This window comes from Corvus kubaryi, unplaced genomic scaffold, assembly GCF_017639235.1.
Source record: "Corvus kubaryi isolate FWS band 111438036 unplaced genomic scaffold, C.kubaryi_AGA036_p1.0 76, whole genome shotgun sequence".
Lineage (NCBI taxonomy): Eukaryota > Metazoa > Chordata > Aves > Passeriformes > Corvidae > Corvus > Corvus kubaryi.
Window position 1 is genome coordinate 1,888,085 of NW_024582063.1, and position 15,096 is coordinate 1,903,180.

At 40.5% G+C, this 15,096-nt stretch overlaps 1 protein-coding gene across 5 annotated transcripts in view; it reads right to left on the reverse strand.

Annotated features, from left to right (window-relative positions):
• Positions 1-3,635: 3,635 nt before the first annotated feature.
• YPEL5 (yippee like 5) overlaps positions 3,636-15,096 on the reverse strand; it is a 12,527-nt gene continuing 1,066 nt past the window's right edge. Inside the window, exons 2-7 of one of the 5 annotated variants that reach the window (XM_042051595.1) lie at positions 12,517-12,651; positions 12,354-12,418; positions 12,026-12,181; positions 9,062-9,290; positions 7,354-7,526; positions 3,636-5,790 (exon numbers count right to left, since the gene is read on the reverse strand). In XM_042051595.1, the coding sequence (XP_041907529.1) occupies positions 5,566-5,790; positions 7,354-7,494 (366 nt within the window). In that variant the 5' untranslated portion in view covers positions 7,495-7,526; positions 9,062-9,290; positions 12,026-12,181; positions 12,354-12,418; positions 12,517-12,651 and the 3' untranslated portion in view covers positions 3,636-5,565. The remainder of the gene's footprint in view (positions 5,791-7,353; positions 7,527-9,061; positions 9,291-12,025; positions 12,182-12,353; positions 12,419-12,516; positions 12,652-15,096) is intronic. The other 4 variants (XM_042051597.1, XM_042051594.1, XM_042051598.1 and 1 more) reach the window with 4 other exon arrangements.

Below are 15,096 nucleotides of genomic sequence, written 5' to 3' on the forward strand. Positions count from 1 at the left end.
TATACATGTGCCAAGATCTACCCCTGAAAAATAACAAATGTTCTCTTCCTTTTATACTCGCCATATAGCTGTGCCTGGAATATCAGTTTTCAAACTCTTCCAAGGACAGAGGATTGTTGTCTCTAAAGACAGCTGAAAGCCACCACGCTGTTCTTTGGCAAAGCAGCCTTGTATGAGCCATTCTGCTTTGTGTTCCCCTCACAGAAAAGGGATCTCCCTACTCCTCTAACTGTATCTATTGCAAGATCTGCCATTAGTGTGCAAACAGCTATGGCATGCAGTCTGTCGTAATCCAGTAAACTTACTGGTTCGAACACCTGTAAACGTTTACAACAGTCAAATCAAATGCTTACAAAAAGACAAAGCAAAATCCCATATCTAAACATCCCCAAGTCCCAGAGAGAAACATCACTGGATTTTCATGTCAGGCAAACACACATCTCTCTCCCGGGCAGAGTCAAAATACAAGATCTGAACACCTTTCTCTCTCCCACCTAACCCTCATGCTTAGGAAATGCAAATTATTACCACAGCCTTTTGTTCTTTCTCCTACTTTTACTTCTATAACAAATGCGAGTTCCTGATAGTATTAAATGCTTCAGATAATGAGAACAAAACCAGAACCTACTTCGAAGGACAAATACCTTCCAGCTGCCTTCATCCAAACAGAACACAGAGCCTGCACCAAAGTTAGCCCTGGTTCTGCACTTCCCACTCCTCTGTTTATCAGGGGACCTTAGGTGCTCTACAGTGCCCAAGTGATTTCCACTTTCCCTGAACCCACACAAGGCAAAAAGGAAAAGTGCAAGCTTACCTCTAGAATTTCTCCCACCTCTGCTGCTTCAGAGTGACCAGTTAAGACTTGAATTACACACACACAGACACACTTTTACCCAGGTTTCTCCTCTATATCGTAACTCCCAATGAAGGGAGATTTTTGGCCATATCTTAGACAAGCACTGGGGTTTATTTTTGCAGGAACAAGTCAAACAGGAACACACCTGCCCCTTCCAAGTGAGCAGCACACAGAGCACTCTGTGCTAATCTGTAGGTATTTCAGGTCCGTCAGAGAGAAATGCCATGTTTAAGAGGCACAGACTGCTGTCTCTTAGTCACCTCCTTTTTAAAAGGAGGAGCTGCCATGCAAACTTAAGGAAATCACACTTGAAATAGCATCAGAAGGAAAGAGATGCAGCATAGCAATGGAAGTGTTCTGTGAATGGTGTGAATGAGGTCTTCCTTCACATCACCTCTACCCAGAGTAGGATGTTCTGTCAAGCCTCATTCCCAAACAACCTCTGCCTAGACTTGGGGATCAGAGATAATAAAGTCACTAATATTCTTTCTACCAGAAGAACCTTTAAGTAAAAAGGTAGCAGCAGCCTGGCAGCAATTTTACTGTCATCACAGAAATCCATTCAAGTAAGAGCAACACTCAGTAAACAAAAGGCTGGAAGGCAAATGTGAGATTTCTCCCCTTACACTTTCCTACATATACCAGAAATTCTTACACAAGAGAGAGGTAGGGAAGGAAGTCACTATGAGGCCAGGAAGAGCTCCACACTTGCAGAAACTAGGCTTGTCAGCAGCTGTTGAATGTCTTTGCCACAGAACACGTAATGAGACAGACAGGAGCTCATTGTCTTGGGCCACATTTCAGATTTCCTGCAAGAAGGAAAAAGCTTGCACAGGAACATTATCAACCAGGTCATACTAATCCTCACTGCTCAAAGCAGTCTTTTGAAGTTTTGGGGCAATTTTAACTCCAGGTTATGAAGAGAGGGGCCTCAAAATTGCTTAGTTCTTTTAAGTCCTGCAAAACCAGGATTGGACAGTGCCTTATCAGTGCCCCAAGCAAAATAAAAAGATAGAAGCATTTCATCCTTGTCAGGCATCAGGGAGTCTGCAAAGCCCTCAAGATCCACAGGAAAGAAAGCTTCCCTGGATTTTTAAAATTTATTGTTGTTCTAAGTGAAGGCAGGCCCAAGAAGGAAACACAACACACTATTTCTGGCTTTTGCAGAATGGTCCTGCAGTATCACAGCTTGTGTTTCTTGCCTGAAGCACAGTTCATCAACCAGCTAGCCTCTTCCCAGAACTATGTCAGAGCCTTCCCAGCCACCTCATCCTTACACCTGGCAATTGTGTCCTGAACTGCAGCTTCACCTGTTCATCCACTGATGATCTGCTGACTTTTTTCCTACAGCTCTGGTAGAAATCTGTAGAGACAAGCTCGCCCTGTAAAAATAAGGCTGTGGCAGTGACCACAGCCAACCCCACAGCCCCACGTAAGGCCACTTTTTCTAACAGAGCCACGAGACATGCATGTCATTACAAAAGTTCTTCTAACATCCCTGGAGAGCATAAGTAAAATGCTTTTACACTCCACAAACACACCATCCATTCTTTTCCTCTGCCCAAAGCTGTGTTTTGCTAAAATGGTAGCAAGGAAGTATTTCAGTATTTTTGAGTACACCCACAGGATGAGATCACAGCATGGGTGACGTGAACTCTAATCCAGCTCATGTCATGCAAATGTCACAGCACCACTGCTGGCCCAAGCTGCAGCCTATGAGCAGAGATTCTGAGTCTCCAGGAACACACAGTGCAGTCTGTTGTGCACTGCAATCTCCTTGCTACCTTCTTTACCTCAGGCACCACCACATGCCAGGCAAAAGATCACTGTAGGGGCACATTTTCCTGTGCCAGCCCTTGTTTGAGCATCCCAGGCTACTGCACTACTACAAAATTGCAGCTGGTGCCAAATAGCAATGTCTCCCCTGTCTCTAGATGTGCTGTAACCAATGGCCTTGTTCCCTACAGATAAGTTATCTGTGTTCACACACCAAGTGTCTCAAGGAGGAGCAGCCAAAATATAGGAGGCTAAACTCTCTCAGAGCCATCCAAAGTGATACAGGAGGGAACAGCATAAAAGCTAAAACAGCAAGCCAAAGTCTACTGTTTTAAAGCTGCAGAGGACTTGCTTAACCTTCATGGGATTTTTAAGAATTCACCTCACATGTGTTTTTCAAATCAAAGGCTTTGTGAGAAGCAATTTTTAGCATTTCACACCAACATTCTACCAAAATGGTCTTAATATAAGTTAGAATAAGAGCCCCAGTCTCCATCACACCAACAGAATGATACGCTCATCTCAGTTCTTCAGCTACAGCTTTAGAAGTTGACCAGCTCCTAGCAGGTTTCTGCCTGACATTTGAACACAAAGGAGAACGTCACAGAAGTCCAGATACAAAATACCCAATTCATTAATTCCCAAGCCATTTCAGAAGCCAAAACCTCAAGTTTCTAGCAGAAGGTGGATTTTTGCTTAGCTTGCTGTCTTTTCAAAGTCATGGAAAGGTATCTGGCACCCAGAATTCCATTAAATGAGACATTTCCTGTCTTCTCTTTAACAGGAATAAATTTAAGGCTTTCAAGAGTCCAAGTGGTATGTGTGACACTCTACTTGGCACCTTCCAAAATCAACAGAACTCTTTTGCCACCTCTACAAAGAGAGATGCTCATCAACAGCTGGTCACTGTGCTGCAGAAGCTTAACACAAGGAATGAAAGATGGGTTATGCGACTTGGCTGACAGACTATAAAAATAACTCCAAAAGGACAGCAAAGACCAGCTCAGGACAAAACATACTTTATTGTAATGTCAGAAGTACAAGAAAAGTACTGCAGAGAACCATGCTAATGGCGCTTCCAGGTCTGTGAAGGACAGAAGTACAAGATAATGGGGTACTACTGTACTCAGTGCAAAAACTGATTCATTTGAGGCACAAGTACACTATTGTTTAAGCAGCTTGATTCAAGCACAGCTCTGGTATGTGATCTACTCTGTTTTCTTTCTATGTGACATTTCTAGAACAAAGCTACCTTTACATGAAAGAGGCAGTCGATTCAAGTCAGGGGTGTCCAATTTGCCACTTGGCAACCAAAAAGAATTGAGAAAAATACTCTGCATAGTCACCCTCCACATCTTAGTTTCAGATATGGAGCTGTGGCCAGAGAAGAAAAGTTGTTCTGAAAGGTCAGAACCCAGATCTGTTTGGTTGGGTGGGGTTCCCCCCCTTTCCTACGTCTGTGGGTAACATTTCACGTTGACCACAATTTGTCCAATAAGAAAAAAAACCACAACCAACTCATATCCTGGATAAGAAATCATACATATCTAACATTCAAATAAATTTCAGCCCTTGAGATTTTAACTTATGGCTTAAGACACAATGAAAGTGTTTGGGCACCCTTGAGTGAAGTTAACGAAGAGCATTTTTGCTAAAAAAGGCAAGCAAGCAAGATCACTGTTTTAAACAGAGCTGACCTCTACAAGAACAAAGCAGGAATCCAAGTCACTAGTTACTACTAGGCTGACATGTACTGCTGCCCAGAAAGATAAAAAATGTAACATCACAATGAAAAGGTTCAACAAAGTTGAAAGTTAAAGGTTTCAACACCAGAAGCAGCATTTGAAAACAAGCTGTTTAAGTTAATCTTTTCAAGAGATGCAGATTGCATAACTAGGCATGAACAAACATGCTGGCAATCTTCTCCTTTTACACAGCAGCTGTGTTTAACATAGGAAGTTCTGGGTTTAAAGAAAGCTACTTGAAGAAGAATTAAGATTTGCAATTCCCTGTCTAACTTAATGAGATTAGTAGAGAAATGAAAAAAAATTACTACTGAAACAGTAGTTTCTCAGTGGACCCCTATCATTACAAACACAGCTGGATTTGTAAGCAATGCAAGACTAAACAGACAGCTATTACTTTATATTATTACTATGCTCATAAGTTACATCTGTTAAAGTTAAAAAAAGCCAAGCAGTTCTGCCCTATTTCAAGAATAGTTTCCAATCAACACCAGTTTACATGGTGAATGGGACTTCACGAATAAACAAGGAACGGTGACATCTTTGGGTCAAGAATGACAAGAAATAATGGGCTCTGTGCTACCAATCAACCTCAACAAGAATATGGCACATGGGCCAGCCCAAGCCGTACCAACACTGAACCTTTAGCACTCAGCACAAATTCGGATCTCTTTACTTAGCTAGCAAACCAGGTGAAAAGGCTGGGTAAAAAAAAAAAACCAAAAACCCAAAAACCTAACTAAAAACTTAAGCCAAAAGTTGGAATATACTTTTAAAAAAACATCTGTAGTTTTAAAATAACTTGATGCTGACATCAGTTTGTGCAAACTAAAAAAAAACCTCATTGAATTTCTCTCCAATGAAAGACAAATCCTGCAAATATTTTCCTTTTAGCCCACCGAATCTGAAGATACAATCTCAAATCTAACAGATGTAAATGAAAGAGAGAAAAAGTTACAGCATCTGCACAACATTCTTTCTACAAACAGCTGCTGGAGGGAAAGTAAAATATAAAAGGAATAAAGAAAGGAAGGTTCCATCTGAAATAGTCTCACAATCTTTCCCACTTTGTAGTCCATGAATCCGACTCTGATGCTAAGGTGACAGTGTATGTAAGCAGATTTTTTTGTTGATTTTATTATATTTGAGTTTCAATTGCAGAGAACCTGAGAAGAGACCGGAGTCTCTTCAGGAATTGTCGGATGGCACATGCTCCTCGAAGCCTTCGCTCTCCCGCACCAAGGCTCTTTCCAGGATAACGCGGCCTTCCTTGTAGCGCTGGCTGTCTTCAGTGGCAAACTCATAGATCCAGCCCAGTTTGCTGTTGCAGTTCTTGCAGCTCACGTCCCGAACCATGTGGCGGCCAGTGAGCATGACCCGGTCCTGAACTTCGCTATACTGCAGATTTACCACCTGGGACAAACACACAGCGCACAGGGAACACAAAGGATTAGTCTGCCTACAGGAACTCTGCTAAATAAATGACTATCAGCATGCTAGAAGGAAAGAGCCTGTAGCACTGCACACGAACTGAAAACTGCACTGTAAAAAAATCCCCTTCTTGAGAAGGTAGCACCTTACAGATGCATTTCACAATGATGTAAAACCCTCACATTTTAACTGAGAGACATGAATTGCTATCACATAATGTGCAAAAGTGCTGTGTTCACCTCTGGGTGAGAAACTCCCAGTGAACAGCTTGTACATTTATATTAATCCAGTTGTAATGTATGTAACCCATTTCTAGCAGCCGATGTGAGCACCAAGTCCCAGAACCCAGAACCAAAATATTAAAAGAGGTAGTACTTTAAAAATCTTGTGGTGCTTTCGAAATAATTATCTAAGAAAAAGCCAGGGTCAGTGGCTGAGAATGCAGACATGAAACATGCACCTTTTGGTGTGCTGTATCAGCAGTTTAAGATATACTTTTAACTTCTTTTGCAGCACCACCAGAAAACCAAGATGTATAATTCGTTGAAAAGTTGATGTCATAACTATATCCAAACTGCTGATACGCAGATTCTAAAAGATGGGACTGCACTGCTTTCTCACCTTTGCACCTGACTGCTTCAGATGTACAGCTTCAGACTGCAGAAATGCAGAAACTCAAACTGCTGTGATTAAACCCCACTATTTAACATCAAAAAAATCTTAACCCCAGGATCCAGTGCTTATTGGATGAGAAAGAAATCTCTCACTACAGCAAGATTCAGGATAGCAGAAGTCCCAGAGCAAAACACAGTTAAGACATTACTGATGCCCCTATCAAGTCTGCCCATGGCCAAATGGCTTACAAGAAAAAAACGAAACTGAAATACACCAAGCATTACACGACCAGGAACTTTGCGAGAAAGCAAAGGACAATCACAATTTTTTCAATTAATCTAACGGACAGGTCTTTATGGCAGGTTCATAAATAATCCTACAATTCACTCCGAAGTTATGACTTCTGTATTTCAATCTATTGAATATGCTCAATTAAAAACTTATTAAACTAAACCAGAGTATTATTGCCTGTAAAAGAGATTGTGGTTGACTGTGGCAACTTAAGTTGCCAGACTACTGTTACCTTAAATGCATTTCAGAAATTAAACCAAGTATTATCTAGACTTTTTTTTTAACTGCATAAAAGTGAAAACACCTTTGGAACCCTTTGACAGACACCGGACACTCTCAGAGTGAATTTGAGGTTCATATTACAGAAGTCTCCAAAGTTAAAACGCCATCGATTTTGGCTTGATGCCTCTATATAAATAATCTTCTTTATTTTGTCTTTCAGTATTGCAGACAAAACTAATTTAGGTAAGTTTCCCATCAACAGTAAATGTCAAATTTGACTTCAAAGACAAAAGAATAAAATAAAATAATAATTATACAACACTTTAGCCAAGAAGTTTTTTCAATCTCATGACAGATTCATATCCCACAAACTCATTTTTCAGAAGTGAAGAGCAGTTTTTCCAGCTTCTTACCAACCTTGTTAAAAAGGAAGGCCCTTCCCGTGGCCCCTGTAAAGCGAGTGGAGATGAGCTCGGAGCGGTTGGTCAGAATCGTGTCGCAGTTTGCGCAGGAGAACAGGCGAGTGCCACCAATATGATCCAAAAAAATTCTTCCCATTTTTAGAACTTATGTAAGTTTATACTCAAGACCTGAAAGCAAAAAGAAACATCATACACATGTCAAAAAAGCATTACAGCAAAAAAATTCAAACCCCATCCCATATATACAGCAGAATATTCTTCAAACCAATTCAGCTAATGATTGCTCAAAGTCATTCCCTCATTGGTGAATTACTGATCTTACAGTCTGCCTTCACCCTCTCATCAAGACAAGTTCTTTCCCAAAGTGACCATTTTACCAGTAAGATGACTTAAATACAAACTAATTACATTAAAAGTGAAATACACGAACTGAAACCTTTAAAATACAGTTCAGACCTCTGCACACCCCCTACTGGCCCCTACAGTTTTTAAACTCAGAAGCTTCCACTTCCTTTAATACAATACTGAAATTCCATTTCAGTACATTTCCAACAACTCACTCATCTTAGTCAGCACTAAGAAATGAAGCACTGAGAATTACAGTGAGTCACCAAGATAATTATAGCTTAATTTTCCCAAGTCACCCCCACTTTTTATAATACATATTTATTATGTCACTTCCCCATAGCTTTGCACAATTTATGACACATGATCACACAACACCACCACCCAGAATGTTGGTATAGCACCCTGGCTGCTGTATTTGACTTCACGCTTCTTGGTTCCATATACACACTAACATAGGAAAGGCTTGGATGCTATTTCACATAATAAACAACCCACCCAGTTTTTACACCAGACAGTTTTATATGCAAGTGTTTAAAGCTGTCTAATCCAAATACAAAATACTGTGTCATTTATCCAAGCTTCATTGCTACTATACCTGAGCAACTCCAATGAGCAAAAAAACAGAGCTTAAAAACTTTATAGGAGATGACCTGCAGTGCCTGATAAATCTTCACTGCTTAGGAAAATTGAAGTGTCTTACAACTTCACACCAACTAATATAAATTACTCAAAGTTAACTAGTGAGTAGGCACAGAACATACAGCCAAAAACCTAAATCACGAAGGATGATATAACATGACAAAGGAATTGAATTATGATGTTATTTCCCTTTCAACTGCAGAAGTTCTATGACTAAACATCTAAAGTTAAACTAGTTAAATGTACCTCCATTTTTCCTTCAGATATGGAATCAGAAAAATGTATTGTCTCTGCTTTTGTCATGCAGAGCAACGCAAAGTAAATCTGACACACTGCAATATTAGAATTGTGTGGGTTTTACTTTTCAGAGCAGGAGACTGTTCCGTTCATAGACAAATCAATCAAATTTTGTGCTCATCTAATTGAATATTCTAAGTCAAACACCATTAAGAAGCACAAATACATAATTTAAACTCATTTCAAGTTTTAGGGGATCAGTTTCTTAAAGCCAACACTTGACATGCACAAAGCAAATGGACTAGAACTTGCACCTGCACACACAGAGTTTAACACATCATTTTTGCATGTAAAAATCAGAAGCCACTGACATAATGATTTTTTCAATTGCTTTATTTCACACTTTGTTTTCTTACAATATGTGGTAACAAAAAGGTTTCCTAATATTGAACAGAGTGATTTTACATCAGGTTCCTTACCTTCAGATTTTTCAAATCACTATTAATCTTCTGTATCCCATCTGAAGGATACATAAAAATTAAAAGCAATGAATCTTCCTTTTAAAGGTGATGTAATAGCCATTTCTCTTTTTCAAAGGACAAATAAATCAGGTCTGAGTGTTAGAGGTGGGATTCCACTCAAAATACAGAAAGCATTTTCATTAGACTTCTCTAAGCTTTATACCTTTTCAATATGCCTTTATCTTTCCTAGCAAGCAAAGGCAAAAAAAAAAAAAAATTAAAATGGGAATAGTGGCAGAATGAAGGAAAATCAACAGACAATAAGTGTGAATAAACAAGTATCAGTCAAAGTCTCCAGCCAGAAACCACAAATACAAGCAATTAAGGCAATTGTAACAGATATGCCCATAAGGCACTTGGCCTAGCTCCATGTGCCATCCTTACTAATTTTGGATAATGTTATATTTGTGCTGATTGTATTGTGGATTCAAAACAATCAACTGATCGTAAGTTACAGTAAATGTGGAATCAGCATCCAAAGGGGTACTTCTTTCAGAGTAAACACAATGCTCATCCTGTCACTACTTTTAGAAGCTAAAATAAAATAAATCCAAACCCGTCCCTATCTCACAGAGAGCAACACAAACACAGAGCTCGGTGGCCAGAACAGATCCTAGACACAGACTGACCCTGCATGACATTTTGAAAAATGCACCTAAACACTTCAAATGCAAGTGCATCACCTGCCTAAAATCACAGTTCATGTCAGTGCCCTCAGAAAAGCAGTAACCCAGAGACACTTAAAATAAAAATTAAATACTTCAGAAGGGAGGGAGCATGAGTGCAATTCTTGCAAGCAAGCTAAAAGTCACAGCAAAATACAAATTTATTACTTCTGGATATGGCATTATGGCATGGATTGAAGTCTTGAGTCCCAAACATTAAAATAAATGCATAAATATTCAAAGATGTAAAGCTGAAAAATCTGCCTAGTAATACAAGGCCTAAAATCCTGAATTATTTATTCTACCTTAAAGAGCTAAAAGTAACCTAAAGTTGCAGCAGAATCTAACAAACCAACTGGTGCTAGAACACATTTTTTCAGAATACAGTGCATAAGGAAATGTATATTCTTGAAATGATACACATTTAAAAATTTAAAAAATTAAATTCTACAGTCAGCACTGTAACAGTCAAAACAATGTAGATTTTGCGTGTGTTTTCTTAAGAAACTGCTAAAACACTGTAACCTTACTAGAGTGTCTAACTTTGAAAAAGCAACCTCTACACTTAACTACCAGTGAGAATACACAGCAGGCTGCAGCTACCTCTGTCCTCAGTTCTGATTGTTGAATTCAATGAATTTGTAAGGGTCCAGCTGAAGCATTATGAAACTAGTCACCTTACATCACTCTTTATGTTACTGCTCACAGCAGTAAAAAGTAGGAAAAAAATTACAAAATGACTTCTAGTAATGCAGACTTAAAATACCACTTTATCATGGATTTTCTAAAAACCTAAATGGAAGTTTTGCTTTTTCCTCTCCTGTAAAATAGAGAAGCTAATTTCAACTTGGAATCATTTCACACTCTCCCCTCCCTTTTTTTTCCCCCAAGCTAAAAACATAGCATTCACTTACAAGACCAAATCAGAAGGTACTTGCTGTGGATAAAGACTCCTCTCTCCTTATGTAAAGATCCTGAATCCTGTAGGGTATACTTACTCCACACAGGAAAAAACCAAAGCACAACAGAACAAGGGAAAGCAATTTTCCATTGTCCTCAGGCTCCTGCCCTGACAAAGTCACCCAAGTTAACCGTGTAGATTTTTCTCCTATAGTTTCACTACCAATCGAAAAGGTGCAGGCGTCTATTTATGTTCACACATGCATAAATGATCTGAAAAAGCCACTTACAGGCAGCTTTGATAGGCAGTGGGAGGGCTCTCTTAAATGAGGAGAAGCCAAAGAATTGTGAAACATAAAAGCATTTCTAAAGCTTAAGATTCTCCAAACAGGGGGTGGAAAATGCAGTAAGTGCACTTGGCCATTCATCCACCATTTACATTTAAAACCACAGAAAATAACTTCCACTGGTCCGGAGAACCAGTCAGGTTTCCTAGTGCTACTTACAGTCCCTGAAAGTGACACTACTGTATCACACCAATTCCATCACGTTACCAGCAGAGTTTTCAGAGGTAGTGGACAGGGATGTTGGTTATTCACAAAACCAAATGCTGAGGAAAACGGATTTTTTTTGGCTCGTGATTTCACTTTTAAAATCAGCTGAGCATTCTTCACTGGGTATGTATTAGTGATGAAGTTCTAGTGCCCTTGCCTTGATGCGAATTACCAAACACGAGTCATAATATTAAATGAATTGTAAGAAAGGCAGATTTATTTACTTTCACTAATGGATATAAAGTATTTACTGCTTGTCAAATCTTCCCAGTTCCAAGAGAGGGGTACTTTCATGAACTGAGAGCTAATGACACTGCCATTATTCAGCACCCAGATCGCCCTCCTGAGAGGACCTTTAGGAGAGGAATCAATGATAGCTCATATCACCTAGCAAGTCAGGCCTGCTAACAGTGCATGGTTTTGACAGTACAGTATTCTGACAGCACAAACCTTGATACCACTTCTCAATCATGCTGTGAAAGACTTCCTGCCTGCATGCTTCTCCCAGGGAGTACATGGACAGACAGGAGACACAGACACTGTAGCTGAGTGCTATAATGTGTATTCCCAGAGCAGTAGCTCCCAAGCTTCCCAAACACTTTCAGTGCTGATTTCAGCAACACTGAACAACAACCATATCAAAGGGCTAATTAATATTAAATAGCTTAAATTTGACCACTGTCTGTACACACCTGAAGCACCACTTGGCTGGTATTTGTACTACCTCATCTGCCTACCTTCACAAGCAAGAAAGAATGAAAAAGTAACACAAAGAATTATTTATTAACATTTTTAGAACTAACAGTCAGTGTCTTCTTGTCCTGGAATGCATCTCTTGAAGACACAGGACCATCAACACTTGGGAGGGCCAGCAAGCACTTTCTCTATACACACTGGACTGTGGATATTTCACAGGAGGAGCCTCAGTGTTGCTTCAGCACCATCTACTGCGTTCACATCTACAACAGAGAACAGCTGCTAGTTAAAGGACAAAAAACTGTGACAGCCTCTCTTTCACCATTTTACCAACTAAAAACATTTTCCTTTGTGAGCAAGTAAGCACTCTCTATCCTTTGAAAAAGGGTCATGCATTCCCCTCAGCACACTAAAACTTTCTCAAGATGTACTTACCCTCGTATCAGGCTGAAACTTCATCACTGCATCTCAGGAACTGGGTTTCAGCTTCCTCTTCTCATCTCAGAGATGGACAAAAGAGGAAAAAGAATCCTTAGCACAGCTGCACAAGACCATGGGTTAAAGAATCATTAAGCAAAAAATAAAACTTGCTCCTTACCTTCCCAGGGTTCTGCTGTTCATTAGCAGGGGTGCATCCAAAAATACACACGTGGTCAGTCTCTTATGAGGTCTGAGATTCAATGTCTGCCACCAACTTCTGCGAGTGTCCAAGTAAACAGGGCCTGGCTTCTGCCTACATGCAGAATTGAAACCACCACATGTAGCCAAAAGTGGAAAGAAACTGAAATGGAACAGCATACTGTGCTCTTTAGAACCATCCAGCTACTGTACCAAATAGAAAAAGGAACTTAATACAGTCCAGACAGAAGAGGCTTTGGCAAAGCAACGAAAGCTGTGCCCAGATGCAGGGCACAGCACCTGACTACAAGAGGTTGCTTTGCAGGATGCAAACTCCCTTGTGCAAATTGCAGTAGTATAATTCTGTATTGCAGGTTGCAGTAGTATCATTTCCTATTGCAAACTGGCCGTTTTCCTAGGTAAGGCGTGCACTGGGACAGTGGCATTTAAATTTGTTACCATCATACTGGTGCCCTCAAACACTAATCCAGGGTACTTTGTTTCACATTTACAGAGAGCAGAGCCACACAGATGGGTACTTGTTTCTGATACAGCACCCCTATCTCAGCATCTCCCACAGAGTAACTTAAACCCTCACAATACTCTTGCTAGATAACATATAAAAGTATTAGTTTACAAATGGTATCAGATTCAGATTAATTTTCTTTCCCACCACTACACAGAGTCCAAAACCAGCAACTACACCGGTCTCCCTGCTTCTTTTTCCCTTCCTTTTCCTCCTGTCCCCTTCCTAATTCCTCCACTGTTTTTAAGAAAGCTGTAGTTTCTTGTTTTGTAATAAATTTATTCTTATAGTACTGAAGTAGTTGAGATGACTTTTGTCTATGAATCCATTCTGCAAGTTTCTGAAAGATAAACTACACATTTTTTGTTTTCATTAATTTTAGTGCAGAAATGATGCAAAACTTCATCCAAAAACATCACTGATTTCATTAGTCATTAAAAATAAAATCCAGTAAACAACCTATTAAGAAATGGTGTCAAGACAACTATCATCCAAACCTCCAAACCAGCTACATCCAGCTGGCAGAAGGGGTGCTAATACACTAAGGGCACATCACCAAGCATTTTTTATATTAACTAGAAAGGTCCTAAATGCAGGTAAAGGCTCCAAAATTAGAGATCACCTTGCTAACAAACATCCACAGTGTACAGGCATTTCATCTGCACATTTAACAAGTACTTTTTAAGTTAAATCTTGTTTAAGGGAATTACGTATTTCAGCGAGAGCTGAGCAAGTCAAGATTTCAACATAGGTCAAATGTTAGTAAACAAACGTGAACCAATGACCTGACCTGGACAACATCCCTTCAAGCTTGTGATGATTACCATGTTAAATACAGATATATAAATACCAGCTCTCAGTCTGTGACAAGTAACAAATCCAGCCTGTTTTTGTCATCTTCTCTGCTGGGCTTTGAGATGCAATTTCATTTGTCCTCACACACTTGGCAACCACACGTGAAACTCACTTGTCATTGTTAAAATCTATATACAAACAATAAACTCTGCATCTCTAAGTAGCTCTGTAACTACGGAAGTGAAAGTAGCAGATGACAGAAGCCTCCAAATAGTATTTCTAAAGACTACTTTAGAAAAAGAGAGCAGCACTTAAAACTGACAGTTTTGTTTGTTGCACACGCGACTTGAATTCAGCCATCCAGAATGAGGCTCTATATAAAAATATACATATAGGGTTATATATAGCAGTCACATATAGTCACGTGAGGGAATGTTTACAACTGGGGAGCAAGTTCCCTCCCTTTCAGCCATCAGTCATAAACATTAGTCAAGCTAATGGTTAATCTAGAGCCATTAGTTGCTGACATCAAGAGTTGTTCTGCGATAGCACTTTGGAAAGAGCCCTGCCCTGTTTCTCTCTCATTAGACCGTGTGTACTTGCTTTGTTATTCCCTCTGTCTAACCCTAAACCTGTGTTTATTGTTTAGAGAAACCAAAGACAAATAATTTATTAAATTCTACGGCGATGTCAGTCCAAAACACGGCCTTCATTCTTAAATAAACACGCTGGATTAATCTAATCTAGATCTGCTTGCCCAGTACAACTGAAGGCTGCGCACAGAGTAACAAATGAAGCAAACAGACAACAGTCTTCGCATTCCCTTTTGCTTTGACTCAGAACCTTTCCCAGAGCGGAAAAGAGCCGGCAGAATATTTCAGCTCCCAGGGAATCCATACTTCCAGGGGGAAAACCCCAACCTAAGCACTAGCAGGCGAATGTGTCTCGCTGCTGAGCGAGCCGCGAGCACCTCCACAAAGCAAACAACCACTGCGGCTGGATCTGTGACAGCTCCCCGCGGGAGGCACCTGTCTGCCGGGGACACGGGGCCGCTCTGCCGGCCAGCGCTCAGCAAGCAGCACCTCGCACGGGGAGACGGGCGATGCGTCAGGCGCCGCCGCCGCCACCCCCCGTGCGACCGGGCAGGGCGGTTCAACGCCCGCGGCCGAGCCCGGGGGCGGCGCTGCGGGGGGCGCCGGTGCCGCTCCCGGTGCCGCTCCCGGTGCCGCGCACACACAA